At 37.5% G+C, this 26650-nt stretch overlaps 2 protein-coding genes across 8 annotated transcripts in view; one reads left to right on the forward strand and one right to left on the reverse strand.

Annotated features, from left to right (window-relative positions):
- The window catches only part of FANCC (FA complementation group C), a 63880-nt gene extending 42440 nt beyond the window's left edge, over positions 1-21440 (forward strand). For 5 of the 6 annotated variants that reach the window (XM_064641357.1, XM_064641356.1, XM_064641359.1 and 2 more), the window contains 9 exons: positions 906-1070; positions 4003-4159; positions 7692-7744; positions 10314-10413; positions 12296-12371; positions 13175-13256; positions 16534-16705; positions 19291-19491; positions 21263-21440. In XM_064641357.1, the coding sequence (XP_064497427.1) occupies positions 906-1070; positions 4003-4159; positions 7692-7744; positions 10314-10413; positions 12296-12371; positions 13175-13256; positions 16534-16705; positions 19291-19491; positions 21263-21406 (1150 nt within the window). In that variant the 3' untranslated portion in view covers positions 21407-21440. The remainder of the gene's footprint in view (positions 1-905; positions 1071-4002; positions 4160-7691; positions 7745-10313; positions 10414-12295; positions 12372-13174; positions 13257-16533; positions 16706-19290; positions 19492-21262) is intronic. The other variant, XM_064641360.1, reaches the window with a different exon arrangement.
- Positions 17425-26650, reverse strand: part of AOPEP (aminopeptidase O (putative)) — a 168092-nt gene continuing 158866 nt past the window's right edge. For both annotated transcript variants that reach the window (XM_064641348.1, XM_064641345.1), the window contains one exon: positions 17425-25635. In XM_064641348.1, coding sequence (XP_064497418.1) covers positions 25582-25635 — 54 coding nt within the window. In that variant the 3' untranslated portion in view covers positions 17425-25581. The remainder of the gene's footprint in view (positions 25636-26650) is intronic.

Consider the following 26650-nt stretch of genomic DNA (forward strand, 5'->3'; position numbering starts at 1 on the left):
GCAAAGGATGCACCCATTTTAGTGAACACTGCAGTCAGGAGAAACTTGCAGGAACTCAAGAAACCCTTTTACAGACAATCTAGCACTTTTTAATTTGCTAGAATTCAGTATTTCATAGTTCCTGATCTTCATAAGTGTCTTCTTGTCAAAGCTGCATTTCATGTGCTAGAAACTATGTATACTCTGGAAAAGTTGTGATTTCCTTTTACAAATCTAATCTCTGCCATTTTCCTTTTTTTCTTAATGTTCCAAAGCTTCCATGTTTTGTTTATGTTCCAGATTCCACTGTCTTTAGTTATTTCCAAGGATGTAGCTTTAGTGAGAAGGTCAAGTGAGTGGTTTGTATATTAAGATCCAAACTACGTATTCCTTCAACTGTAGATCTGTAAGACAAAAATTTTTCAGCTGAGCACTTGAAGACAGCAGGATGCATATTGTTTTGTTCATATATATTGTTTCTGTTGAGAGGAGAGAGGTCAAAAAAGCAACAGGAGGCCTGAAAAGCATTTTGATGGTCTCTCCTGAGGGTCTAGCAAAGTTCTGTGGGAGCTGTGACTCTGTAGTCTTCCTTCACTGATCCTGGGAAAGACAAAGCACTCCCTGCTAGGAAGGATGTGATGATTGAGCCAACACAACTGGGTTCAATTCAGAATTGAGTTGATATCCTTCACATGGCTTACTTTGAGCACTTAAATTTCAAAATTTTGTCTGACTTCTTGAGATTCTCCACTCAATATGTAATGACATGTCAACAGTCATCCCAGTAAATAATTTTTCAGTAGTTAGGAATGCATCTCTTACATTTAACCTTTTGTAATTAATTCTGTCTTTTTTTTAGGTTATCAGTTTAGAGATTAAAAGGTTTGATTTTTCTGAAATAGGAGCTGTGTTTATTTTTCCCTCAGTGTTCCAGCCAGTCGTGTGAATGCTGTGTCCATTTGCTGTGTCCCTCTCATTACTCTGCCTGACCTGACTCCCTTGCTGGAAACTCTTCTTCTTTACCATGGAGGTTCACCAAAAGAAATTCTCTGTCCAGAGTTTCTGGAGGCTGTGAATGAGGCCTTTTTAAAGTAAGTACTGTGGTCTGTATAATTTTTATGCTCTTTCATAAAGATTATTAGTTCAATTAAATGTCTTTTCTCTGGGTTTATGTGCTGAATGCACTGTGCACCTGCTTTCTAATAAAATATTTCCCTTGCAGTTGAATAGCAGAGCTGAGGTTGTAGGCCAAAGCAGATTTTTGTATTGCTGATGCCAAATTGTGACATAACAGCTTTAAATATAGACTGGGACTTTGTCCCACTCTTTCTCTAAAATGGAGGTTAAAGTCTTCAATAGATTTTAGTAATTTTGTGAAAGATGTGATCTTTTTTCATAGAAATGTCATTAACCTTTCATGTAAATGTATCACCATTCCTAACTTGACATTTTGGGAACCATTTTCATTTTTCTATGCACAAAATAGATCTTAATGTTTGATGTTTTTGTATTTCGTGTGTGTGTGTGTGTGTGTGTGTGTGTTCTTGGTTCTCAAGAATTTAAATTCTCCTGTTTTTCATCAGACTATTTTTAATGAGTCTTAGAGGAGCAATTTGTGAAATATAACTTTGCTTCTTTTGCTGCCACTAAACCCACTGTTCTGATAAAATCAATCTTTGGATGAAAACCAGCTGGGTGAAGCTGAACATCAGCAAGATTCGCTATGCCAGGAGAGGGAAGATGTCAGAGAAAGCACAGCCTACTTTTGTTTGAGAGTTGCTTTATTCAAGTTGTAGCTGAGGAGCTTTATTATAAACAATTTTTTTTTTACTAGAAACCGTCTTCTGGGAACACTTTACTTCAATTATCCATTTCTCTCCTTTTTTAAACAAAGTTTTAATTGCTTCCTCTGTACTTATCATAATTTCTGAGATGTTCCAGAGAGGATTTTTATAGTGCTCCATTGAGGGCTCCAGAAAAAATAAATAATTAATGGAAAGGCACAACTGCTAATTCATGCACATTACTAGAAGCTGAGGAAGAGGAAAGAAAAAAGGAATGTGGAGTCAAAGATGTGCCCAAAAAAGACAGAGCAGCCTTTCACTTTTTCACTTGTGCACCTTTCATGACTTCAGGTTGTACAAGTTGCACAAGCAGTAATGCAGTTTGGAAAACTTTTCATAGCAGGTTCACAGGTTCAGTGTGGATGGGCTTCTCTTATATCAGTAACGGGCAGACTCCTGACACTTGGTACTGTGAGTATGACCATCCTCTGGACTGAAATAAGTGTCTCTTTTCTTAACTTTGGAGCTACTTACTTATCACAGAGAGCAAAAATCCTTCAGTTCACGTGGCTTTTGACTAAGTGGCTCTTGCAAGGCCCTTCACAAAGTGCTTGGTTTCCCTCAGAGCATAGGTAGGCTCAAATGTGCTTTGTGCTATATATTCCTGGCCTGTCACTGAAGCTCATGTGATCTTAACAGAAATGTGCTTGGATTTTGTTTTTTCCCCCTGAAGACTGAAGTCTATTTTCCCTGACTGTCCCTGTCATCTTCTTCTTCACCCATCTTCCTTCTGAACATGGGTGAAGCCTGCTCCAGAAAACAGGGTTATTAAATGCTGGTGGTCTCAGGGCTCCACAGAACTCAGCATTGTCCCAGTTGGACCATCTGCAAGTTCAATATAATCAAAGGAGTATAATCACTACAGTTTACTTCCTGCATGGTTTTTAAATCTTAGAGTTGGAACATCTCTGTAAGTTTATTAGCTTTCTTGCTTGGCATAATGTCTGTAATATGTACCATGCTACCATTAAAACAACAAAAAAAATGACCATGGCAAAATTAAATAATCTCTTGTCATTCTTAATTTACTTTGATGTGCATATATGCTTTAATAGTGACACTAAATTAAACAGCATCCTGAAATGGAGCGTTCCTTTCAGTTTTGGAATTCTGGATACTTCAATATATTCCTTGTCTACACATGTGCACTTTTTAAGTCATTACATAGTATTGAATGGAAAAAAATAGAGCTTTTCAATGGAATTCAGAATTCGGAAGGCTGATATTTAAATAAACATATGGCAAAATAAATACATTGAAAATAGATCCTGACATGGTGTTAAGTATTCTTTCTGCTGGTATTTTTCTTTTTTTTTATCAATAGCTTTAGTTTGCATGCCCTCTCCAGACTAATTTTAGGGTTTTTGATTTAAGACCAAGGCAAATATTTTTCGTTGTTTATGTATTCTTTTGGTTTTAACCTTTTAATTTGCAACTGTCATAATAGTTACAAAAGTATTTCAGGATGTATTGTGCTGTGGTTTCTCTTCTTGGGTGGTTACTTTGGCATATTTTGATTTGTGCTGGCCCACACTGTGCCCTTTTTTCCCCAGTGGTACAACACTGAACTTCAGCTGAGTTATAGATGAAGGCTTTAGGTGAAGAGATAACTTGCCTTCTTAACCATTTCTTTTAAACAGCTCTGGACAGTGTTGGTGGGCTGAAGAATTAGCTACCTCTAAGTAACTTATTTTATTTTTTTTCTTTTTTTTCCCTTTGTTGTTAATGTGCTTGGATTTTTTCCTTATTTCTCTGCACAGACAGGTAATGCTTTTGTTATACAGCAAAAATATTATGCAGGACCTTCCTGCTTATCAGTCAGCAGCTGTCTGCAGGTACTAGTCCAGTTTTAAAAGAGTACAAGTGTTGGGCAGGACCTTTCTCTAGAGAGGACAGGAAGTCCAGACTTAAACCTTCTTTTTCCATTGACTGGGATCCATCATGACCAAATTTTTAGGTTTTAAACACACGTGGTAAAGTTACATTTGTAGATGATGGTGATTCCCTGTCACCATTTGCTATGACTTGATGTTAAACAGAGTGCTGTAGGCAAGATTTTATCTCTTTTGCTTCAGGGTGCTCTTTGTGTCTTGTTTTTCCTCAATATGTTTAAAAAAAGAGGAAATTTTTGTCTTTCTTCCAGTTGTTCAGGGAAAACCATATTTTTCTCTCAAACCAGGAAGAAGATCTCCCTTCCTGACTCAGCTGTCTGCAGCCTCTGGCTTCGGCACTCACTAAGCCTGGAAAAAGCGACCTTACATCTTTTAGACCAGTTGGTTTCCATTCAGCTGAACTCACTGGAAGAAGTGGCTTGTGTCATAAAAGACTCATTACTGGTATGTGCAACATGTGGTACATTTGACACTGCTCTTTCATGCAGGGCAGTTTTCAAATATGTCAGCAGATTTGAAGGAAATGGCTGTTATGTGACATATGACTTGTTAATGAAAACCAAATATTGAGTCTTACAAACATCACTGCTTTTTTAATTTTTACCCTGAATTGGTAAAGGAAAAAAAAAAGATTTCATTCAGTATTGCAGAACGGATAAAGAAACAATAATCTCTCTGGTGAGGCAGCTGAGTACCTGCCTCTGTCTTAAAAAATTATAAACTTTGGCCAGAGAGGATTTGAATGTGTTTTCGCTTCAGTCTCTGTGCCCTTGGAGTTCAGCTGTTTAAACAGTTGAAATTCCTTGTAGAATATTTTATTATAGACTGCTCCATTACTTGGTTTTGTTTGCAAACCTGAACAAAATTCTCAACGCAATACATTTGCTAAACTGTAATTAAAATTTGTTTTTAAATGCTGTGTTATGCAGAGTACCAAAAATCTTCCCTAAGAGAAAACATGCCACAGTATTTTTTACAAAATAATGAGCTACTTTGCAACACTAGAAATGTAATTGTTAATTACAGTGTGAAATAGCATGTGTGCTATGCACTTAAGTATATGTTTCATAAAATGATAGAACTAAGGAATGGTATCTGGTATTTTATTTTCAGCCTATGAAACTCCTTACAGAGTATGCATTCTAGCTAGGAAAAGAATGCTGCCTTTAAATTTTCTTCCTTTTTGATTGAATCTGCAAATCTCTTATTTTAGGGATCCATTATAATACTTGCAAATCTTGTAAATGCTTGGCATCAACAGCTCTTCATATGTAATCTGGGAATTCAGGTGTTCCAGGAGACAAGGCTATAGACAGGGCCTATGCCTAATTTTTCTATATCAGATATGCTATGAGTTGTACATACTATACTGTACTACACCATATACCAGCTCAGGACAAAAATATATCTATATCTTTTATAAAAGGTCTAGGCTACACACATAAAAAGAAGTAAAATATTTAAGAATTGTTTAAGTGTTATTTATTAAAAATGTTAAGTAACTTAAGTTGTCTTCACATCCCTATCTCTGAAAAGAATGGAACATTGCTGTGCTAGTACTTAGGTTGTCTTTGCTTGCTCCAAAGACTTTGTACTTTCAAAATAAGATATTCACTGAGTGTCAAGACCAGTGCAGCAGCTTTGAGTGGTGATGTAGAGAGGACATCCTGAGGACAAGGCGTGGAATGAATGGAGGCATTAAGGAAGAGAGCAGTTGGCAGATGGATATTGCTGATTGATAGGCATTGTAAGAGGGAGAGTGCATAAATGGGAGATGGCATGACAGTTAAAACCAACAAGATGAGAAGCTTCAGAGAGGCAGTATAGAAGGAAAATATGTGATCCAGAAATTGTGTTCTAAATGCATAATGATATTTTGTATATGTACATGGTACTGTAAAGATACTTGTGTGATATTAAGTCAGTCAGTACTTTGAATCCAACAGTAAAATTAATTTAGCCTGCCTGAAAGATATTTGAATATTTATTTAGGAATGTGGGTGTGCATTTTTTGGCAGTTGGATTATGGTATTTGTAGGATATAAGATCTGTTTGCCTTATGGATATGGTAATAGAAAGGAGAATCATGAAACAAAACTATATTTACATTTTTCTATTTGGAAGAAAACCTTTGGAGTACAAATAGGCTGAAATATGTTAGTGATTTGATTATAGTACATTATAAGCAGGAAATTTCAATAATCTCTCATAAATGTATTATCAGAGTAATTTATCTAAATAAAATGTCTTGATACAGTAACCATATTGTACATAAACCTCATAGAGATCTGAGGTAGCCAGATAATTGTAAACCACCGTACTTATTATGAAAGAAACTAGATATGAAATACTCATATATTTTAATTCCAAGAGTAATTGTAGTGTGATGGTCCACTAACTTGTGTTTATATGGTATGCTATTGTGTTTGTGGGTTTGGGGCTAAACTGAAATTAATACTGGAAATTCTGCAGTTACTCAGAACTAATAAAAACTAGTGAAGTGACCATCACAGATGATCTTTTAGCTTTTTCAGCATTGGATGGGTGAGTAGATGTCTTCCTTTCTGACATAACTTTGAGATTTGTACAAGGGCATTAACAACTAGTATTTTATGCTTTACCAAGAATGGATAGGTATGTATGTACACAGACTTTTAGAGCCCATGTATCTAAAAAGAGATGTGAATGAATGGGTGTCATTTATAGTTTGTGTTTGCTTCTGAGATAGCTTTCCAAATAAGTTTTATTTCTTTCAAAGTTACTTTGCAAGAGAAATGCAATAGGTTGAGAGGGCTTAAAATTTGTTGGCTTCTTCTTTATAAACCGCCTATTTTGCTGCATTTTGTTTTTCCACCTTGTTATCTTAGAATCATAGAATAATTAAGGCTGGAAAAGACTTCCAAGTTGATCAAGTCCAACCTTTGACCTAACACCACCATGGCAACTAAACCATGGCTCTTAAGTGCCATGTCCAGTTGTTTTTTGAACACTTCCAGGGATGGTGACTCCACCACCTCCCTGGCCAGCCTGTTCCCATGCTTAACCACCATTTCAATGACAATATTCTTCCTGATGTCCAACCTGAACTTCCTCTGGCACAGCTTGAGACTTGTGTCCTCTTGTCCTGTTGCTACTTGCCTGGAAGAAGCCAGCTCCCACCCAGCTACACCCTCCTTTCAGGTAGTTGTAGAGGAAGATAAGGTGTCCCCCTCACAGAAAGTGAGGATTTTTTTTTTAACTTAGGCTTTAACTTGGTACTTTGGGGAATGTGTAAATAGTTTTTATTCCAGATGGTCTATAAAAGCCTAAGAATATGGAATTAGAAAGTAGTGTGTCTACTAGTGCATGTCTAATATAACAACCTCCTTAAAACAGTCTTTTGTGTGGTAGCATGGTTAAAAACCTTCACTAGTTTAAAAAACCACATTGTGATGCACTGAGAGATTTAGCTTGTACTAGCAACTCTGAATTCACAGAAGAAGAGAATACTGTGAAAAACTGTCTTGGATGAAAATGCATGCAACGCTGTTAAAGACAGAGGGGGTAAAATCAATTCAATTTCTGGAATTTAATGTTGAAGATGTAGCAAGAGTCTCAAAGCACATCCAAAAGGGATTGCCTGCGAAGGGGAGAGAAAAGCTTTTTGAAAACTGTGCCTTGCCTCCAGCAATTGCATGCAACAACCTGCTCTTTCTGTCTGCCACCTTCAGTATTTGTGGTGATTGTTGTCATAAACAGCCTGGGATCCCAGGTGTTTGCATTTATCAGCTGTAGAGCCTGCTTGGTCTTGCTGTGTAGAATCCTAAGAATGCTAATCCTGAGAAAATCTGAGGGGTTAGTAAGGGCTGATCTGAGAGTTGCAGTTTAATAATGGCTATGTAATAGCATCCATGAGTTAAGCTGTGAATTATACAGTGGCAGTTGTGCAAGTTGTTTCTTATTAATACCTTATTTTCTTTCATTTGTTTATCAACAGCCACAAGCAGCGAGCCATCCTGCCATTTTCAGAGTTGTAAATGAAATTTTCAAGTAAGTTTTGAAATGATAGTGGGGAGAGTTTCAAATGATCCACTTAAACATTGAGGTTTTCTTCATGAGAAGAAGCAGTATTGTAGTCTGTGATGTATTATAGTTTCAGGATATCCTTTTCTTTACCTGTATGCTTTAGAGTCCCCTTTTGGGTAGTACACTGCAAATAATGAAAAATGTTTAAAATCTTGTGAACTTTACATAAAAGTTATGTAATGATATAATTGGTACAGTTGACTACATTGTATTTTAGCCTTTAAAAATTATAATTTATTTTGTACTTCAGTAGAGGTTTGTGGTTGAAATATGATTTTGAGGTGAAAATTATAAATGCTGAAATGGCTTGTGCCATGCCAGCATGAAGGTGGAATTTAGCAAAAACATTTGCACTTACCACGGTAACCTCTTTTACATTATGTTAATGGTCTTCAGGGTTTATATTAGGTACGCTCTTAATGGCATTAAACTATTGATCTGCCTGTGAATAATGAGTTTGGTTTTGAATGCATTAAAATTATTTTGAAGCAATATATACTGGTTGCCACATGGGGGCTTCCACTCCTTTCTGCTCAGTTTTCAGTGGCTTTTTCTCTGTGCTTCACTTGACTTCATACTTATTATTTTTAAGTAGATCTACTGCCAGGTCTATCAGTATTACAGATTTGATACAACAATAATGTATTTAGTGACTGACATCCTTTGTTCATCAAGTGTGTACCTTCTTAAGCAAACAGGGCTCCCAGGTACGTGTGTTTGAGGGTGTCTGTGTGTCCGTGCATGCTCAGGTTTGTGCAGGCACTGACAGAGGAGTCTGCTGTAGGAACTGCAGAGCACTGTGTTCTGAGAGTGGCAGCACTTGGCAGCTGCTGCTCTTTAGTCCCTCCTGTTGCTGTGGCCCTGTGTCTGCACACAGCTGAGTGTTCCCTGAGGAGCTGAGACCAGGCACTTCCCCAGTGCAAGATGCACTTACAAGTAGATGGCACTTCAACGGACCTGTGCTGATGTCCTAGGCTGAGGCTGCATATTGTGATGGTCCAGGGAGACAAAATTTGTTCAAGCTTCTTGGCTTATTTAGGGTCATGGTGTATAAAATATTTTTAAAAAATAACATGAGACTACGTAACTCTTTTGCATCCTTTGCCTTTGGTAGATACTGGAAGTGGATAAGATGCTGTTTCTTTGCTGTTTCTTAGCTAATGCAGGACTTTGTCCAGCACAGTGTTTCCTAATAAAACTTTGCACTTCTATTAATGTTCCAAATTGTCTTAAAAAATCATCATGTTTTCCTCTTGCTCAGCCTACATTCCTGCTCCCTTGTTTGCTTTGAATTGTTTCTACGTAGTGTGCTTATTCCTCTACATTGCTGATATTGAAATCTTAATATATTTTAAAAATACTTTGTTTCCAGTCCTCTTGGTATTTACATCAAACTGTGTATGTTACCTAGCTTTTGCAAACAAGTTGGTTTATGCAGCTTTGTGTTTCTTTTTGTTGTATTTCTCTGATATCCTTCCAATTATTACCAAGTGGTGTGCAGACATAAGATACTATTCCAGATTTAGTCACACGAGATTTTAGAGAACTGCTGATAAAGAACTTGTTCTTCCTTGCTTGGAAACTGTTAGGTTTCTATAGCTGGCACAAAACTTGGTTTATTTTTGGGGTTAATGTTCTGTTAGAAGTGTGGATCTAAGCGTTGTGACCTTTTCTGGAATAACTTCTGCTATTTGCATACATTTATTGAGGTTAATAGTGCTAAATTATTTTATCACAAGGATATTAACTTCTGTTTCTATTTCCCAATATTTTCTTGCTATGTGTGGCTATACAGAAGTCCCTACAACTGTCTTAAGTTTCTGTGTACCATTTCTTCTTTTTGCATCAGTGATTATATTTGCCTGTAGGTTTGTAAAATTTATCTGTTACAGTAATTTGTTAGCTCTTCATATCTTTTAGATCATTATGGAAGGAATGAAACAATTCTCTAATAAAAAACATCTCTTGCTGGCAACTTACTTTGAACATTTTTTCTCGTTACTATTAGATGTCTTTCAAATAAGAGAATGAAAATTGCTGCCCACATGGTTTTTTCTGCTCCATTTAGTCAAGGTTCTTATGCACTATGGAAGGCCAGTTCCAGCATTCACCTTCCTGAACTCTAGAGTGGCCTATGGGATGCAGTCCCACAAAACACTAAAGTATGCTTAACCTCATCATGGGAATAGTTGCTCTTAACCCAATAAAACTCTTCAGATGCCAGATTTGACTAATAAAGTTGTTGTTGGTAGTGTAAATGATGTGTGTCTGCATATATATTGTAGATGTTTACTAAATCTAGTTTATTTGCTGGAGTTGTGTACAGGGTTGTTTTTTTTTTAATTAAAAATAAAATCTAAAAAGCCTACAAAGTTACTGTTTCTGTTAGTGTCCACACTTCTGTAATGAGCTCAGACACAGCTTGAACCTACAGCATACAAAGAATATACCTTTTTTCTTCCTTTCGATTAACAGTGATGTGATGGGCAGACTAATTATCTGATCTGTCATATTTTCACTTTTCAATGCCTAGGAATGCACTGCTGGAAACTGATGGAGCTTCAGAAGTTATGACCATAATACAGGTGTTTACACAGCTCTTCCTTGAGGCTCGTCAGAATCAAAATGAGCAGGTAGTCAAGATCTCTTTCTTAACTTCTTTTCAGTGAGAAGATACAAAATTTCACAAGAAAATGAAGAATTTTAAGAGAGGTAACTGAATATAATGAGTTACATAATAGCATCTCTCTACAGCTGCATAGATATGCTGAAGTTCAGTTCAAACATTTTCACCTGTGCATAAAATTATATTGTGAAACCGATATGTAAGAGCAGTTTACCTAACTTTACCCTGGAGTACTCCTGCAGCCATGCTCGTTTCCCCTGATGCTGAAGTTTCTGCCTGTAGAGTGAACATGATCATAAGCACCCATCTTTGATAAAAGATGAAAAATGTTAGATGTTTTTTCTTCTGCAGTAGCAGGGTCTCCGATAATAAATGATGCAGAGAAAACAACCACATCCCCAGTCCCCTAAATAATTAAAAGTAAGATACTGAATAGTCATATTTGTCTATTCAGGAGATAAAAGACACAGAATACATACTGGTTTCAGTTTCTGATCTTCAATATTGGCCTCCCAGAACTTTTCCTTGGTCTAGATCTTCAAATTTCCCAGCTTAGTATCTCTTCTTCTGCACACATTTTTGTACAGGTCTTACTGAACTGAATTAAGTTGAATTACTTTTGGATGTGTTAATTTAAACAAGAGCAAAATCAGTTTCTTGGTTTTAAATTTCAAAATACAGGTATGAAAAGGTCTTGCCTTGTTTATAGGTTGCAAACTTGATTTCAGGTTCCCAAGTCACACTGTCATTTCACATCCTGACCATTTTGTTTGGTTTTTGAACTCCAATTCATATGATGCAAGTTTGGAAAGTACTCTGTCATTTAGTAGCTTTCACTTTAGAGTTAAGAAAATTTCCAGTTCCTTTGATTTTTGCACCTTTTGGGGGAGATGGTAGTTAAGGAAATGTTGGGACTTCTTGTAATGTGGGACGTACTGGTCTTTAATTAGCAGTGTGATTGGGTCTGTGTTCCAGCTTCAGGCAGCTGTCTTGCTTAATGCGGCACAATGCTCTCACATACCAGCCACTTCTCCCAGCTCTGTGTCATCACCACACCTGCTGAGGGAACTCTCTGCCCTTCCATCCAGATCATTATTGAAGATGTTAAATAGAACTGGGCCCAGTATTGAACTCTGCTGTACTCTTGGTAGTTGGTGATTTCCAACTAGACTTTATGCCACTGATCACCACCCTCTGGGCCTGGCCATTCAGCTGCTTTTCTTTCTACCTTAGAGGGAGTCCACGTGGCACTTGCACATACATGCCACATGTTAGATGTGCCTGTAGTAAGTGTTTGCAGAACAAAAAGATTAAAGGTATGGTGCAGCTTGTCTCAGTTACTCAATAACCAGCATTGACAGGACAAAAATTGCACATACCCAGATAAATACAGGGCAAATCTGTTACCTGTGACTGCCCTACCTGGTACTGAGTCAGATCCTAAGGATTTTAGGTTTCTGTTTTTAAACAGATGGCAATAAAGTCCTCAGATTCTATAGATATTATTAGTTCTTAGTTTAATATGATCCATGAATCTGTTTACAATGGAAAATTAACTTAAACTAATTAGTATCTCTTTTAACCTCTGCATATTAAGAAGAAGACTTTTGTGATTACAGGGCAAAAGCCTAGGACTATTAAAATGTCATATTTTTTTCCATGCTCTGAATCTTTTGTGATGCATATACTTTTAAAATAATTACTTTTCATAAGCATTTCCTAAATATCCCCTTTCTTTATGCAAAATCCTAAAATTAAATATGGTGTTAATTTTCTGTTCTCTTGCTTCAGTCTGTACTGTTAATTACTACCTTAGATGAGATTGTTGACTGTGATTTTGTTTTGAAAACTGACTAGAAACCAGTTAAGATAATGATTTTGTGTCTTAGCATAAATTCCCATTGAAGGCGTACTTCCCTTGCCATCACCAGCCTCTGGTAAGAGCTTTACTCAGACGTCCCTCTGGTAAGTTCCTTCATGAACTATTTGCAGCATTACCATTCTGCATGGTCTGGATATGTCTTAAAATAGCTTTAAAAGGGATGGAGACAAAGATTTGCCATTTCCTAAATAGGGTGTGGTTGACTTAGCAATTTCAACAATATTCTTTTAATGGATTTTTCTGCAGGAACATCTAATTCTTATGTAACAATACTACAGATGTAACTTTAACAAAAACTAAACCAGAAGTGAATGACAAAGAAAGAGTGCCTAACTGTGTAGGAATTAAACCATGTTACTGGGATCTATATACTACATCTTCTTATCTTATAAGTTGCAATGAAAAATTTCATATATCTATTACAAGAAAGAGGCTTTCTGTTGGTCTCTGAAGGTTGAATTTTGCTGATATTTTAGACTGCAAACCCAACTTTTTTTCAGGTTTTCCATTCATACACATCAAGAAACCACTTTTTGATATAGTTCCATTTTTTATGAACAATAATTTAAGCTCAGTACAAGAGTCTCTGAGAATGTTACTCCACTGATTTAATATTGAGGTAGCAATTACACAAAGGAACATCAACCTCATTTGAATATTCCTAGCTGTACTTCTTCACATGGCCTTGCCAGTGAATTGTTCTATGAAACACAGCAATAGGTATTGTTGAAAATGGGAAAATTTAAAATGAAATCTTAAATTTGGTGTGCTAAGTGAATCGAGTTGCAGAAATGTTAAAGTTAGTTTGATGTGGTTGGTTTCACTGTTATGTCCTAGTTGGACAGACTAGGATTTTAAAAGTTTTATTTTCATCCTCCATCCTCAGAACTCCCAACTACATCTTGGTCTCAACACTTGAAAAACATTTCAGATATGCTCAAAGCATTAGTAGAAGATACAAACGTTAGGTAAGCAGTGTAAGATTTTCTACCTTTTTGTCCTTTGCATGTTACCTTGCAAAAAGTCATGTCAATTGAAGTCTTTAGTGGCTACATTTCTTCATTTTCTTATTATTATCTAAAGGGAGCTTTGTTTTAAAGAATAGCAATTAGATTACTTACTGAACCTGAACTTTGTAGGATTTATATACCTGACCAATATGCCTCTGAATAAACAAAATCTTGTCTTCCTTTCAACAAATAACTAGGTGTATAATGGGAATGCTTACTTGCCTATTCTCCCACTTCTCCCCGAAAACTTTTAAAACTATTTGATGAAGAAGCTGGGATCGGCTTTCTGCAGGGTTGTGGAAACATCCAAACTTCAAGCTTCTTGATTGTTTTCATAAATATCTGCCTGCCAGACTGCACTATCATTGTTGCATTATTCTTTGAGCTGACACTCCATGTCTCTGACCTGTTGCCCTTGGCTTTTTCTTTTTATTGTCCAAATAGTTGCAATTGTGACTGATATTGTTTATCTACATGAATTCTGCTTTGGTAGGGGTCTATATGAAAAGAATAAAAACACATATATTTCTCTGTGCTGCTGCCCTGTTATGCTTTCTAGTCAGGAGTGTGAGGAGATGTGACTCGGACAGAGCTCAGATACAAATCTGCCTAGCTCTGCTCTGGCAGTGGGCTGCCCAAAGAATGTTAAACAGCTTTTAAATTCAAAGAAACCAAATTAATTTTGATTTAAAACTTGAGATATTTCAAAAGAAACATAGAACACCTTGGCCTAACAGACTTGCAAAACAAAATACCCAGCTGTCTCCCTGTGTCCTGGAAAAAGGATACTTGTGACCATGCTTGGTTTCAGTTAACTCATGGGGGCTTTTCTTTGTTGCTGAGTGGCAGAAAAAAAGCTTTTTTTCATTTCCCTCTGAGGCCAGACTGTCTGCCTGTAGCTTCTCACTTTCTGTATGAGCTGCAGCTTGGTGCCATGTCTTGCCTGTTTGTCCCTGAAGTGTGTCAAATCTTTCTGTCCTTGGAATGTGACCAGGAGCTGGCTCTGGCTTCTTAAAGAAACACATAACTGAAGCTTAGAACAAATAAATAAAACAAATACATCCATGCTAATGCATTACAATAATATAAGCATGTCTGTTCTCCTTCTGTTACCAGCCCTTTCTTAGCTTGTATTGTCTTTTTCCCCCTTTGCTTTCATAGTACACTACTTTGAATATATTGTATTTGCCTGAATATACTCTTACTTCCTTTAGAACTCCTGCAGCAATGTTTTCTATCAAACCCTCTCAGTTACAAAGAAAATGGATCTAACACATTTTTAAATACTAATATCCATGAGGAAACTGCATTCAATTTTCTTTTATTGCTTTATTCCTGATTCTACATGCTTTCTACTTAATAAGATTTGCAGAGGAGAAAAAAATACCATCATACAGCATATCCTCTTGCTTCTTATATCCCATCCTCTCTGTTATATAGATTGGTTTTCAGTAGTCTTATTTTACACCAAATGTGAATCAGAGAACCATAGAATCAGCTGGGTTGGAAAAGACCTCTTAGATTATCAAGTCCAACCCTTGATCCAACCCCCAGACCATGGCACTGATGCCACATCCAGTCTCACCTTAAAAACCTCCAGGGACGGAGAATCCACCACTTCCCTGGGCAGCCCATTCCAATGGCTGAGCACCCTCTCTGGAAAGAAATTTTTTCTAATATCCAACCTAAACCTCCCGTGGCAGAGCTGAAGACCCAGCCCTCTTGTCCTACTGCTGCTACCTCCACCTGGCTCCCCCCTCCTGTCAGGGAGTTGTAGAGAGTGAGGAGGTCTCCCCTGAGCCTCCTCTTCTCCAGGCTGAACAGCCCCAGCTCCCTCAGCCTCTCCTCACAGCACTTGTGCTCCAGTCCCTTCCCCAGCCTCACTGCTCTTCTCTGGACCTGCTCCAGCCCCTCCATGTCCTTCCTGAGCTGAGGGCCCAGAGCTGGACACAGCACTCCAGGGGTGGCCTCACCAGCGCTGAGTCCAGGGGAAGAATCTTACAGCAAAGTGCTTTCTATGTCCTTCTAATCAACAGATTTATTATTATATGTAGTCATCTCAGTGAACAGTAAGTGTTATATGACATTTTAAACCAGAAATCAACTCAGGTACCTTTTGTGGGGGCAAGTCTAGAAAAAGCGGAGGGCCACTTTTGGCAACAACAGTGGGACACAGGTACCAGTACAGAGAGGGCAGAAACAGCAGTGGGCTCAGAAGTGGAGGGTACGTGACTCCAAAACAGGCACTGTAGTGGTACAGGGAAGTGTTAAGATAAAGCTATGACCTTGTCATGTTCCCCAAATGATGTGATGGTCTCAGACAACTTCATTAACTCCTGAAATTTCTAAGGTCTCTTAGAGTTTCCTGAGAAGGGTGGCACAGCAATTTTGGAGTCCCTAGGAATAAAACATAAGAAAAACATCTATTCCAAGTTTTGCAAAATTTGTTAGGAATAATTGTTCCTGGTTCTTAATCTCCTAACTGTCCTTCTGTTTGTCCTTCCATATATAGCTTAACTTCTTGTTTCAGACACCTGCCATTAGTTTGCATGGCATTACTTCTCTTGTCTTTAATCTGTTCTAACTTTAGAGGAGTGCATGTGAGAAACTGTAGAGATGAGAGGTAGTCCATTCTCACCTTTCTTACAGCAATAACCCTGTTGTAAACACCTTCAAAATTTTCATCAAAGAGGACATGAATTTTAAGAGTCAGGAGATGAATATCCTTTAAAACTTTATATTTAGTCCATCTAAAGGTAATTCCTCATGAATTATGAAAAAAGATGTGCTCCATAAATTACCAAAAACCAGCAAATAACCCTGGAAAGCAACAGAGAGAAAGTGGAAAGCAACAGTATGTTAGAGTGTAATACTTGAGATATGATTGAAAGTTTAGAAAATCCTTCAACTGGAGAGTATAAACAGTAGAGTTTAATTTTATTATATATATTTTCATACATAGTATTTTGTCACAGTTTATTAGAATAATGGATTGTGGATAGTCTGTTCTGCTGCCAAAGTTAATCTCTGGTAGCACTGTGTGTGTCTCACTTGATCACTTCAGATAAGTCCTGACTTTAGAGTAAACAGTACAAAGCAGGTGAGGCATTGTCTGTTGAAGAGTAGTTCAAAGATTCCTTTAAAGTCAACTGGCAGCACCCTTTGCAGTTAACTTAAGATAATTAAAAATGTCAAATAATGAGAAATACTTAATTTTATCTTCATTATTTTCCAGTTCTCTCACTGACCTTTTTGAAACCTGGTATTTGGTTACTTGTTTTGGAGAATGGCTGGATATTGCAGCAGAACAATTGCTGAAGGCTGCTGTACAACCAGATGCTTTGCTGTGGCTGCTGGCATTTTTCTACTGTCCTCAGAATGAAAATCAGCAAAGGACTCAGGCCATGGTGGGTGATGTAGGGACAATAAGTGGCAATAAGCAGTCAGTAGTCTATCTTATTGCTATAAAACAGATAGTGCACACCAGAAAAATTAAAGGTATTGACTTTACAAGGTCTCCATGGAATTGTGGCAGTGGAGAAGTTGAAAGATAATGTTTTTGAATTTTCTTGTGACATTTAGAAAACATTATTCCTCTTTTGTTATATAGATTAGCACCTTCTTGGCTTTCTTTGGGTGCTTTTAATCACAAGTAAAACTACCCTGGTGATGGTATTTTTTAAATTAGTGTGGCAGATTCCAGCATTCCTGTGTTGTGGCATCTGCTGAGAAGGAAACACAAGAAATCACAGCAGCTGAAGCAGAAAAGATACTTATCAGACACAGCCTTGAATCCTAACCTTGCCTATCCTGATTTCTCTTACATATACTTACTAGTTTTTGGCATGTAATGTAATAAGTAGGTAATACTCCCATATGCTGTGTTTCTGACAGAAGGAACAGTGTTCTAACCTTATGCACTGCACTGCACAGAGAGTGCTGTGTGTCTGTGTGTGCATATAAATACTTGAAACCTATTAATTTAAACCTATTATGCAAGTTTGATCTAGCCTAAGCAATCTAATGCACAAAGCCCAGATTCAGAATCTGGCTGCAACTTCTCTAGTTTTCCTTAATTTGAAAACGGGTTCTGTTTGATTTAAAAATGCAGCTCAGTACACAACAATAGTAAAATATGTTTTAATTTTATGTTTAATGGTCCATGTACAACAGTGTATTATGCAATATTTTATTTCCTTTCCTTCCCCTCTCACCACCCAGATGGCACTACAAACACAAGATCATATCCCAATCAATCACTTGTAAATTTTTTTTTCTCTTGAGTTTCTTATTGTCTGGGATGTTGGCTGAGTAGAGTTTTGTTAGAGCTATGGTGAAGTAAAGGAGTCAGGGTTGGCTTTAGAATGCAGTTTTAGGAAGGAAGGCAATATGGAAGCAATAAACATGAGTGGATGAAATGGAAGCACTACAGGTGCAGATCAGTGTGTGGAATATTGTTCTAACTCCAGCCCTAAAGAATGAAATCCCTTTGTCCCATATAGGAAATAATTTCCCTGGCTGTCCCCTATTCTATCAGTTTGTTATTCTGTCATAACATATGACAAACTTTAGTGAGAAAGGAGCTTTTCTACTGACAACCCATGCAGTTACTCATCTTTTCCCACAGATCTGATATTTCAGTTCATTATCATTCTTTTCTTAGGTACTTGAACTAAGACCTTTTTTTTTCCCCCCCCATAGGTCAGGCCACTTCAGAGGCATTCCCACAGTTCATGCAAAGCCTCTGCCTATAGTTAGCTGTTTGCTTTTTTTTTTAATTTGTGCTTTGGCAGGTTAGCTCTCAGCTCTGTCACATGAAGTGGTTTCCACCTGAACCCCTGCACCACTCACCAGTTAAGGATTAAGGTGGCACAGGAACTACTTCTGCTGTTCACTAGACTTCACTCATATGTGCAGGACTAAATACTCGGCTTCTCAATGAATTTGCTGGAGTCCTTTTATAGCTTTAGGTTCTAAAAGGTTGAAGGAACAATACTTGGAGGTTGGCACTAAGAATGAGACTCCTGGGGTACGTGAGCTCTGCCATCCATCTGCAGTTGCTGGCACACAGGATGCACAGGGGGATGAAGAATCCTGAATTCCAGTTATCTTTCTGTAGATTCTGGTATTATTTGTGCACTTACTTAATTCAAGAATAGCAGCTTTTTCAGACTGTTTGATGTGAAATTATTAAAGGGGTGGGTCAATGTCTGAAACAAATTGTCCCAATGAATATAGTTGAGAAACAGGTGTCCTTTTCCTTTGGATATGCAGTGGTGTGTTTTTCCATTGCTCCAGCAATCACTCGTGTTTGTTCTACAAGTTTGTTTGGTTCATTTTTAATACAGTGAACAGAATTATTGTTAGGATTTTTTGCAGTAGTTGCTTATAGGTTTTTTCCATTATGTAGGTGCCAAAATCTTCTTTTTCCTACTGTCATTAAAAATTAGGTTTTATTGGCTAACTCACAACATAAAAACATAAGTTGCAAATAACACAGGAAGAAGGAAAAAACTTCATTCTTACCAGAACATTTTATCAGCTGAGGTCAGGTTGCATGAGGATTTAAGTGATTTATAGCAGCAATGCTGAAATGAGCCCTTGAGGAGCCTCTGTTCTTTTTCCCACAATGCAAAAATCTGACCATGTTCTGCTGAGGGATTTTCTCCATTTCCTTAAATTATTAAAAAAGGTAAAATCCTGGCTTGATGCCTGTCTGCTTCATTTGTAATACCAAAGAAAATAAAAAAAACATTCTGTCCACCTCTCTGTATGTGATTCAGTATAAAAGAAATGTGTACAGCCCTTCCTTCCCTGTTTTCCCAGCTAAATTCAAACTCTTTTCATGTTTGGATAGTTTCTGCCAAGGATTCAGTTTCCTTTCAGTGAATAAATCCAAAAGAAAAATACCACAGATTTGACCTTTACTCTTCCCAAAGGAATCTTGCAAGATCCCAAAGGATCTTGCATCCTTTGAAATTATTTCCTACAGGTAGAAGTTCAAGCAGTCTACAATCATCTAATGATGCTCTTCAGCTGTACAGACCTTTCTCTCAGAGATCTGGAGGCTGCTGTGCACAGGATAATGGGGACAGAGCAGTGCTGGAACCAGCATCTCATGACACATCTTCTGACCAACTTTTTGCTCTTTTCATCTGGTGGACATTTGGTTGCCCAGGAATGTATTTACCATGTGAGTGTTTCTTCTTTCTGTTTTTTCAGGTTATATATCTTACTATTTTGGATTTAAGTTTCTACCTTTCAATACAGAAAACACAGAGAATTACAGAAGACCACGACTACAGCAGCTATACCCAACCTGCTACAAATCTACCTCAGCTACAGTCAATATGTTTTCCATTCACTTCTTGATAAGATCTTACTGAAAAGGTTGCTGTCCTGACTATACAGATGAAGAAATAGTTGAAATAGTAGGTTGCAGTTCATTTACATATAGCAAGATAGCATGTGCAAACATGTTGTTTCTCCAATTATAAATCACTCCCTAAATTATCCAGCTACTGCAGAGATGATGAAACTGTCTTCTCACTGTTTTCCATTAGGTAGAACAGGTGGTTACTAGGTGTTAGCATTGATGTGAGAGAAACCTGGTGCTTTAGCAAAGCCAATGAGAACAGTGTGGTAACTGAGAGAGAAGGAAAGAACGAAGAGCTCAGACAGTGTCTCTTAGGGTGTGAAAAAAGCTGAAGAGGAGTAAAAGGTTGGAAGCTTGCCACAGTATCTTCTTGTTGCTGATGACAGCCTTCAGGAATATTGGTGCAAACTTCAAAATGTGTTTGTGTCTCTTAAGATAGTGCTATCTCAGTGTGAGATTAAGAATTCTTTCTTAACTATAAAACTATATTCTTTGAAGAAGTTCACGACTCCTATGCAAGCATGTCTAGGGCCAGCGTGTAGTTTTAACACTTCCAAAGGGTTTTCCTTTCAGCAGCAGAGTGCTCTTCTATCTTTATAGGGTATATGGCATGTGTAAGGCATCTGATTTTATGATACAGCTGTCTGAGTAAACAGACAAAACATTTCTCTGTTTAGGAAGGGCTAAGATAATTCTCACATTTTAGGTGCAAGTTTAAAAATGAACAACTTTTTTCTTAGCATAAGAATATAGTGATAAAATTGGGGGGAGGGATATGTATATTTACACTCTGCTATTTCTAGTTTCTCGAGTAGTGCAGCTGTTGAGCTGTGATGCTGTAAAGTACTAGCCTGTGACTTTAAACCTCTTCAGAAAGACCAAAGGCAATCTCTTGCTTCTTCATAGAAAGCAACATAACTTTTGAAACTGAGTGCAGGGTGGTTGTGAGCTCTTGTAGGCCAGAGTTTGTCAGTCTAATTAACTTTGACTGTATCTGTATAATCATTAATGTGTAGCAAGGCTCTCCATGTGATTTGAAAAGGACTGAAGGCAATATATGAAAGGCAGAATGGCGTTGAACTAATTTGGGGGGCATGGCTGTGTTTTGGTTAGCATAGTAAACTTCAGGTTTAACACAGCAAATAACAAGGAGTAAAGTCCCTCCTGATCTGCAAAAATTGCAGCTTAGGATCTTTCCCTGGTATTCTGTCATCTTCTGGGGGAGGGATTTATTTTTACGTTTGAAAGCTTTACGGAATTGAATTGTCTCCCCAAACACACGCTGAACCTTCATGTGTTTTTAGTTGTTTTCTCTGGAGATAACTTACACTGTCTATCCATTTGTGTTTCCTTTAAATAGTTTCTGACCTCTTGATTTGTTTCACTTAAACTTGAGAGAACAGTAGAAAATCTCAAAGTTGCTCAGTTCCACTAAGGTGAATGAAAAGAGATGCCTTGGGCAGAAGTTGCTTCTCACATGTTCAGTGGTGAGGGACAAATCTGTGGTTTTGTTGTAAATATTAATGGAGAATTTTTAGTATTTAGCAACATAATTGCACTATGTCCCGTCTTCTCTGTTTTCCTTCAGATTACTGAGACAACTGATACAAGCAAGGAAGTTTATAGCCTTCTTCTCCGTACTGCATACAGATTTAAACATCATGGAGAAGGAAACCAGAAGACTGTCAAGCTGCTGAATGAACTTCTTCAAAAATTTACATTGAAAGTTTAGATTTTTAATATCATCTATTTATCAAGCCAACAAATCAGATCTTTATCTATATTTATTACTGTCAGAATTCCATTAGCATCTTGCACCGCAGGTTGCTAAGGGTAGAAAGACACATACATAAGCATATCTCCCAATTTCCTATTCCCTCATCTATATATTAAAATAACCTGTTGTTTGGAAATATTAATCTTTTGAAACATAATAGTTGAAAATTTTGTTCTGAACACCTGTAACATGAGACCTACATCAGTTAAAGCAGTTCACTCATCTCCTTGTTGCTTATCAGGCTGAGGATCAGTTTTTCTCCCAAACCCCCCAGATGTGGGGGTTTTTTTAAGCAAACCATATCCAATTGCTTGATTGGTAAGTTGTTCCTAAAATGTTTTGTTGTATAATTTTGCTTTTATGAAACCCACGATGGTCTCGAGTGATTCATGGTGAAGGTACTCCACGTTCTCAGGAAGTCAGCGACATTAACTGAACTCTTTCCTTCTTTCTGAAAATGTTTCCAAAATGAAACTTCTTCCAGATTTGCTAAATGTGTTTTTTTCAGTACTGCAGATTCCACAGGAGAGTGTTCACTGCAAAGTACTATTCCAATAGCTGGTCTTTGTCAGCAGATACTGCAGGTAAAGATTGCTTGGAATAGAGCCCACTTAACAGTGTGCCATGACTGATGTTATTGTTGGTCATTCAAGGAATCTTTTCTTTTATTCAGACAAAATAGGGCAAGCACAACAGACACATAAGGACGTTTTCCAGTTTGAGGGCCAAATTTCCTAAAAGGAGCATATGGGTGCAAATCATTGCTTTCATTTTTGTGTCTAGAGGTAGTTTGCTTCCTTCTTTGTTTAGGTTTTTTGTCTCCTACAAAGAGCACAAACAGGGAGCAATGGCTTACTTTTTTACCTTTGGGGAAGTATTTGTCCCAAGAAGTTTTGTGAACCTGTTCCTAGCTTAATCAGAAAAATAAGCATGCAGAATAGTAATAACAGAGGATCACAACTTTCCTCAGTAGTTTGTTCTAGTGTGTTACTTAGGTTTGATGCCAAAACTTGTGCTGTGTTCAAAGATACTACTTGGAAAACTGTTTTTGCATATAAAATCAGTCATGTATCTTGAATTAATACAGCTTTTTGAATGTAACATTTGTTTTTGAGCAAGGGAAAAGAAAAACAATGTACTTAGTGTCCCTTGGCTGTGGAAAGATATTTTCTGTAATGCTGTTGACTGATTTCTTACAATTTTGTTCTTAGTGAGTCATCCCACAGGAGTTACATGCCCTCTCAATGGGTTTGCTAGTGAAGTAAAAGCAAGTACTTTTACTTCGCTAATAGTGAAGTAAAATAATGTGTGTTTGTGAAGGAAGGGGGGTTTTTCCCTTTGATTCAAAATGAAAATTCAGAAAGGATATGTTGCAATTTTTCTGTTCTTGATAGCCATACATATCTAAAAAAGCAAAATCAAGCAACCTGGTTTTCTGTTCCCTGAACACCATACCTGAAAAGCATTGGGATTCTGCTAAATTATTTGTTGATCACAAACTCTGAGGTATTTGTCTAGTGGAAACACTTGTGGAGTCTCAACCTAGAATGATAAATAATCTAAAATTTTAATTCAAAGGAACAATGATTTTTCTTTTGTTTGTTTAATTTCTAATCTGGTTGTTGGATGTGGGGCTCTTTGGTTATCTGTTCTCCATAGTATGCCTGTATATAATATTAACTACTTAGAAGGATTGGCAAAGAATTGCAATACATGATTCTTGCACATTAGTTAGGTGGATGATATGAGTATTATATTTAGATATGTATTACACTTTTTGGAGGGGAATTTTTGTGTCTTTTCACTGTACTGTCTTTTATTTTTCCACCAAAAAATGCATGAAAATTCTTCTAACATTCTTATATAAAAATCAATATCCTGATAAATAGGGATAAGTCAATTCAAGAGGAAGGAAATGTGCAGTGAATGCAGTAAAAACCCAAAATCAGTAGTGAATTGGTGCATTCTCATTTTCCTGTGTTTGGCTTCTTAAGAAATACTGCATGATTTAAATATTATAAGGAGAGTTTGCTCGTTTCAGGACGCTTTAAGGAAGAAACCTAATTGATGCTGTCTGTAACTTAAAACAGATACATGTGTACTGGCATTCTTCTTGCTCTATTTAGCATTGCTGTTCTAAATCTTTGGTTTTTCTTTTTCCTTGCTCTTTCACAGTGCTTGAATTACGATCTAACTTTGATAGAAGCTGTGATTTTGTGGGATGTTGAAGCTACTTTTTTTAGTTTGCCAGTGGAAGGCAGCGGTGATTTGGTAGATCTGAGTAATGGAGGATTTCTCATGTCATGGCTCCTGCATTGCCCATCCAATGTGCATCTTCTCCTCTGTAATTGCTGCTTTCTGTAAATGTTCCTTGGAGCCCTCAGGGTTGTACTTTTATGCTGAACCAGCCAACGAGTTCTGAAATCAGGCTTCCAGTAGCTCATTCCCTGGCCTTCTGTCTCCAGGTCACACCCTGGTTGTGGATGTGCACTGAGCACAGAGAACTGTTCAAAATCCTTCTGCTTCAAGGCATTGCTTTGAATAAGAACACAGACAGTAAATTTTACTTCCTGTTGATTATGCTTCTTTCCAGTCTAAGGCTGCTAAGTTACAGCTTTTTGAATTCTGCAACCTTGCCAGCATGGGGCCAGGTGATTTCTGTGGATTTTCTTCAGGGGGAAAAAAAAAAAAGACCACGTCTATGGCTTTCATTTAATCCATATCTCAGTACAGTGCCAGTACAATGCAGAACACATTTTATTTTGTGATGTATTATAGGAACAGGTATCTTGTCAGATACTGCAGTTTAGCTGACCAGCAGTAACATGTTAATCAGTTACTTCTAGGGTTTGTGATTAAGTTTCTGTACTCACAGCATTGTGACACTGTAACACATTGCAGGGAGGTGTTAATAAACAGCCTGAGGATGCAAGTGAGATAATATTAGTTTTGGTAAGCTGAAATTCATGCTAGTGTGGTGTGTTTGGCTTGGTACAATACCAAATTAGCATTATACAAGTTTAGGATAAAACATCTAGCAAAAATTACTTGCAGTTATTAAACAAACACTGTTAAACCAGGTTTACTCCATTTTGTTGCTGTATTCTCTAACAACAGAATAAAATACTCATGTTCTCTGTGAATAAGTAGTAAGTGAATACGTAATTCATGCTAAAAATGCCATGCTAATTAAAATGCAGTTTTTCTTGTGATATAAGAAGTGTGTAGAAAGGTGATAATTTGTAACATGGAAGTGTAGTTTCCTACTAGACCCACATTTAAAAAGTCAACCCCTGGATTGTTCTGGGAGGAGTCCTCCATGAGAACACCGAGCATGTGTTTGCATCCATGTTTTTATACTTTCCCAATAGTCTGCAATGACTTCATTATGCAATCTACATGTTTTGCTGGGCAACACCAGTAGTTAAACCACTGTAGTGCTAGAGGCATCCCACGCTTAATTCATAGCAGTATTCATATGAGGGCCTGCTGAAATCCACTCCTCTGGCAAGTTCGTGATACAGTTTTTCCTTGTGATACAAATTTTGTCCCTTTCCTCCAGCCAAGATAGTTTAAAGCTCTGTCACTGAGCCCCACCAGCTTCTGTGCTAGAACCCTTTTTCCCCTCTGAGATTAGGTGAGATGATAGGAACAATGACCCTCTCTTTTCTATCCTTTTCCATAAAAATATCTGTTAGGCCCTTGAACTTCTGCAGATGCACACTGACATCTTGAAGAGATTATGTTTTTACATATTCTTGACCAAACATACTGAAATACACTGCCTTTGAGATTTCCCATGGGTATGTGCCAGCTAGCCTGTATGTACAGTTTACTCACTCCTTGATCCTTTGATTTTATTTCTTAGCTTGTGAGTTTATTTTGAGGCTTCCAAAACAGGTTCTTGCAATATGTCATGTGTCTGCTACTGTCAGAAGTTCTGTTAATATTTCACATATGAGAAAGCAGCTTTTGTTGGTTTTGACTGATGATGCCATGACTTCTACTATCTATAAGTTTTCTGAAAACAGGACTTCAGCTTTTTTATTTCAAACCATCTTGTAATGGTAGCTTGAAGATTCAATTTCCCCTGTGTACTGTCATTCCCTGTAGAAGCCACCAGTAAGTGTTTAAGTGCTTTTAATCTCATGACTGTGCTGCACTTCCACATCAGCTTCAGATGCCTGTGAACAGAGAGAGAAAAGCCAGTATCACATTCCATGAGGCCTTGGAATATGGCCATGATGTGTATCTGCGAGTTCAGGCACTTTGGGGATTCCCAGTAGGCAGAACCATTACTGTCTTTTCTGGAGACATGACAGAAGGACAAATCTTGTCTCTATAAAGCACTGATTTTCTTCTTCAAATGCATTGCAAAACCCACATAACAGTTTCACATGATAGTTTCAACCTTCCTTTCTTTTGTGCTTCTCTGCTAGAACACAGTGGTCAATGCTCAGCAATACCCTGCACCACACACCTCCCAGGCCACACTGAATTGCTGCAGTTGCTTTCTCTGACTGGCTTGACCCAGGCCATGAGTGGACACTGAGCAAATGTCAAGCCCAGACCTTGCAGTTGAGCTATAACAATTGTTTTGGAAAGATAATTCTGTTGGGATTTAAAGGTTTCAGATGATAGCTGCTGACTATTTTTCATCATAGTTTTTCTGATCTTGATTTCTTTGCTTGCTGGATTGGCAGAGCAAGCTCTCAGACATGGTTACTCTTCAGGCAGAAGCATTACCTTTTTTTTTCTTCTCTTCCTTTCTGCCCAGGATCCAAGATGAATGTACAAATGGTAGATCTAGTCAGTTTATCTTTTTTGTTGTTGGTGGTTTTATTTTTAGAATGGAATACCCTGAACTTACATAAACATTGTAGAATGAAGAACTTGCATATAAAATCACACATGAGTTGAATATCTGTTTTTTCTACTGAGATCCTTCACTCAAATACTTACATCTAACCATGCAGTCTGTAAGTCAGCTGTTCCCTGCTCTGATTTCTTCAGATTTGGCAAACTTAATTGTTATCAGAGAGAAATGAAAGAAGAAGAGAGTTTGGTGTTGATGCTGTCTCCTCTCTGCTTCAAAAATCATGCATTTGAACAGGCCAGTAACTGCCCACCACTTTAACTCTACTTTGGGACAGTTCTTCAAAATGCATTGCAGAGTCTGGCAATCCACATCTATTTAAA

Source organism: Pseudopipra pipra, chromosome Z (genome assembly GCF_036250125.1).
Source record: "Pseudopipra pipra isolate bDixPip1 chromosome Z, bDixPip1.hap1, whole genome shotgun sequence".
In the NCBI taxonomy this organism is placed as follows: domain Eukaryota; kingdom Metazoa; phylum Chordata; class Aves; order Passeriformes; family Pipridae; genus Pseudopipra; species Pseudopipra pipra.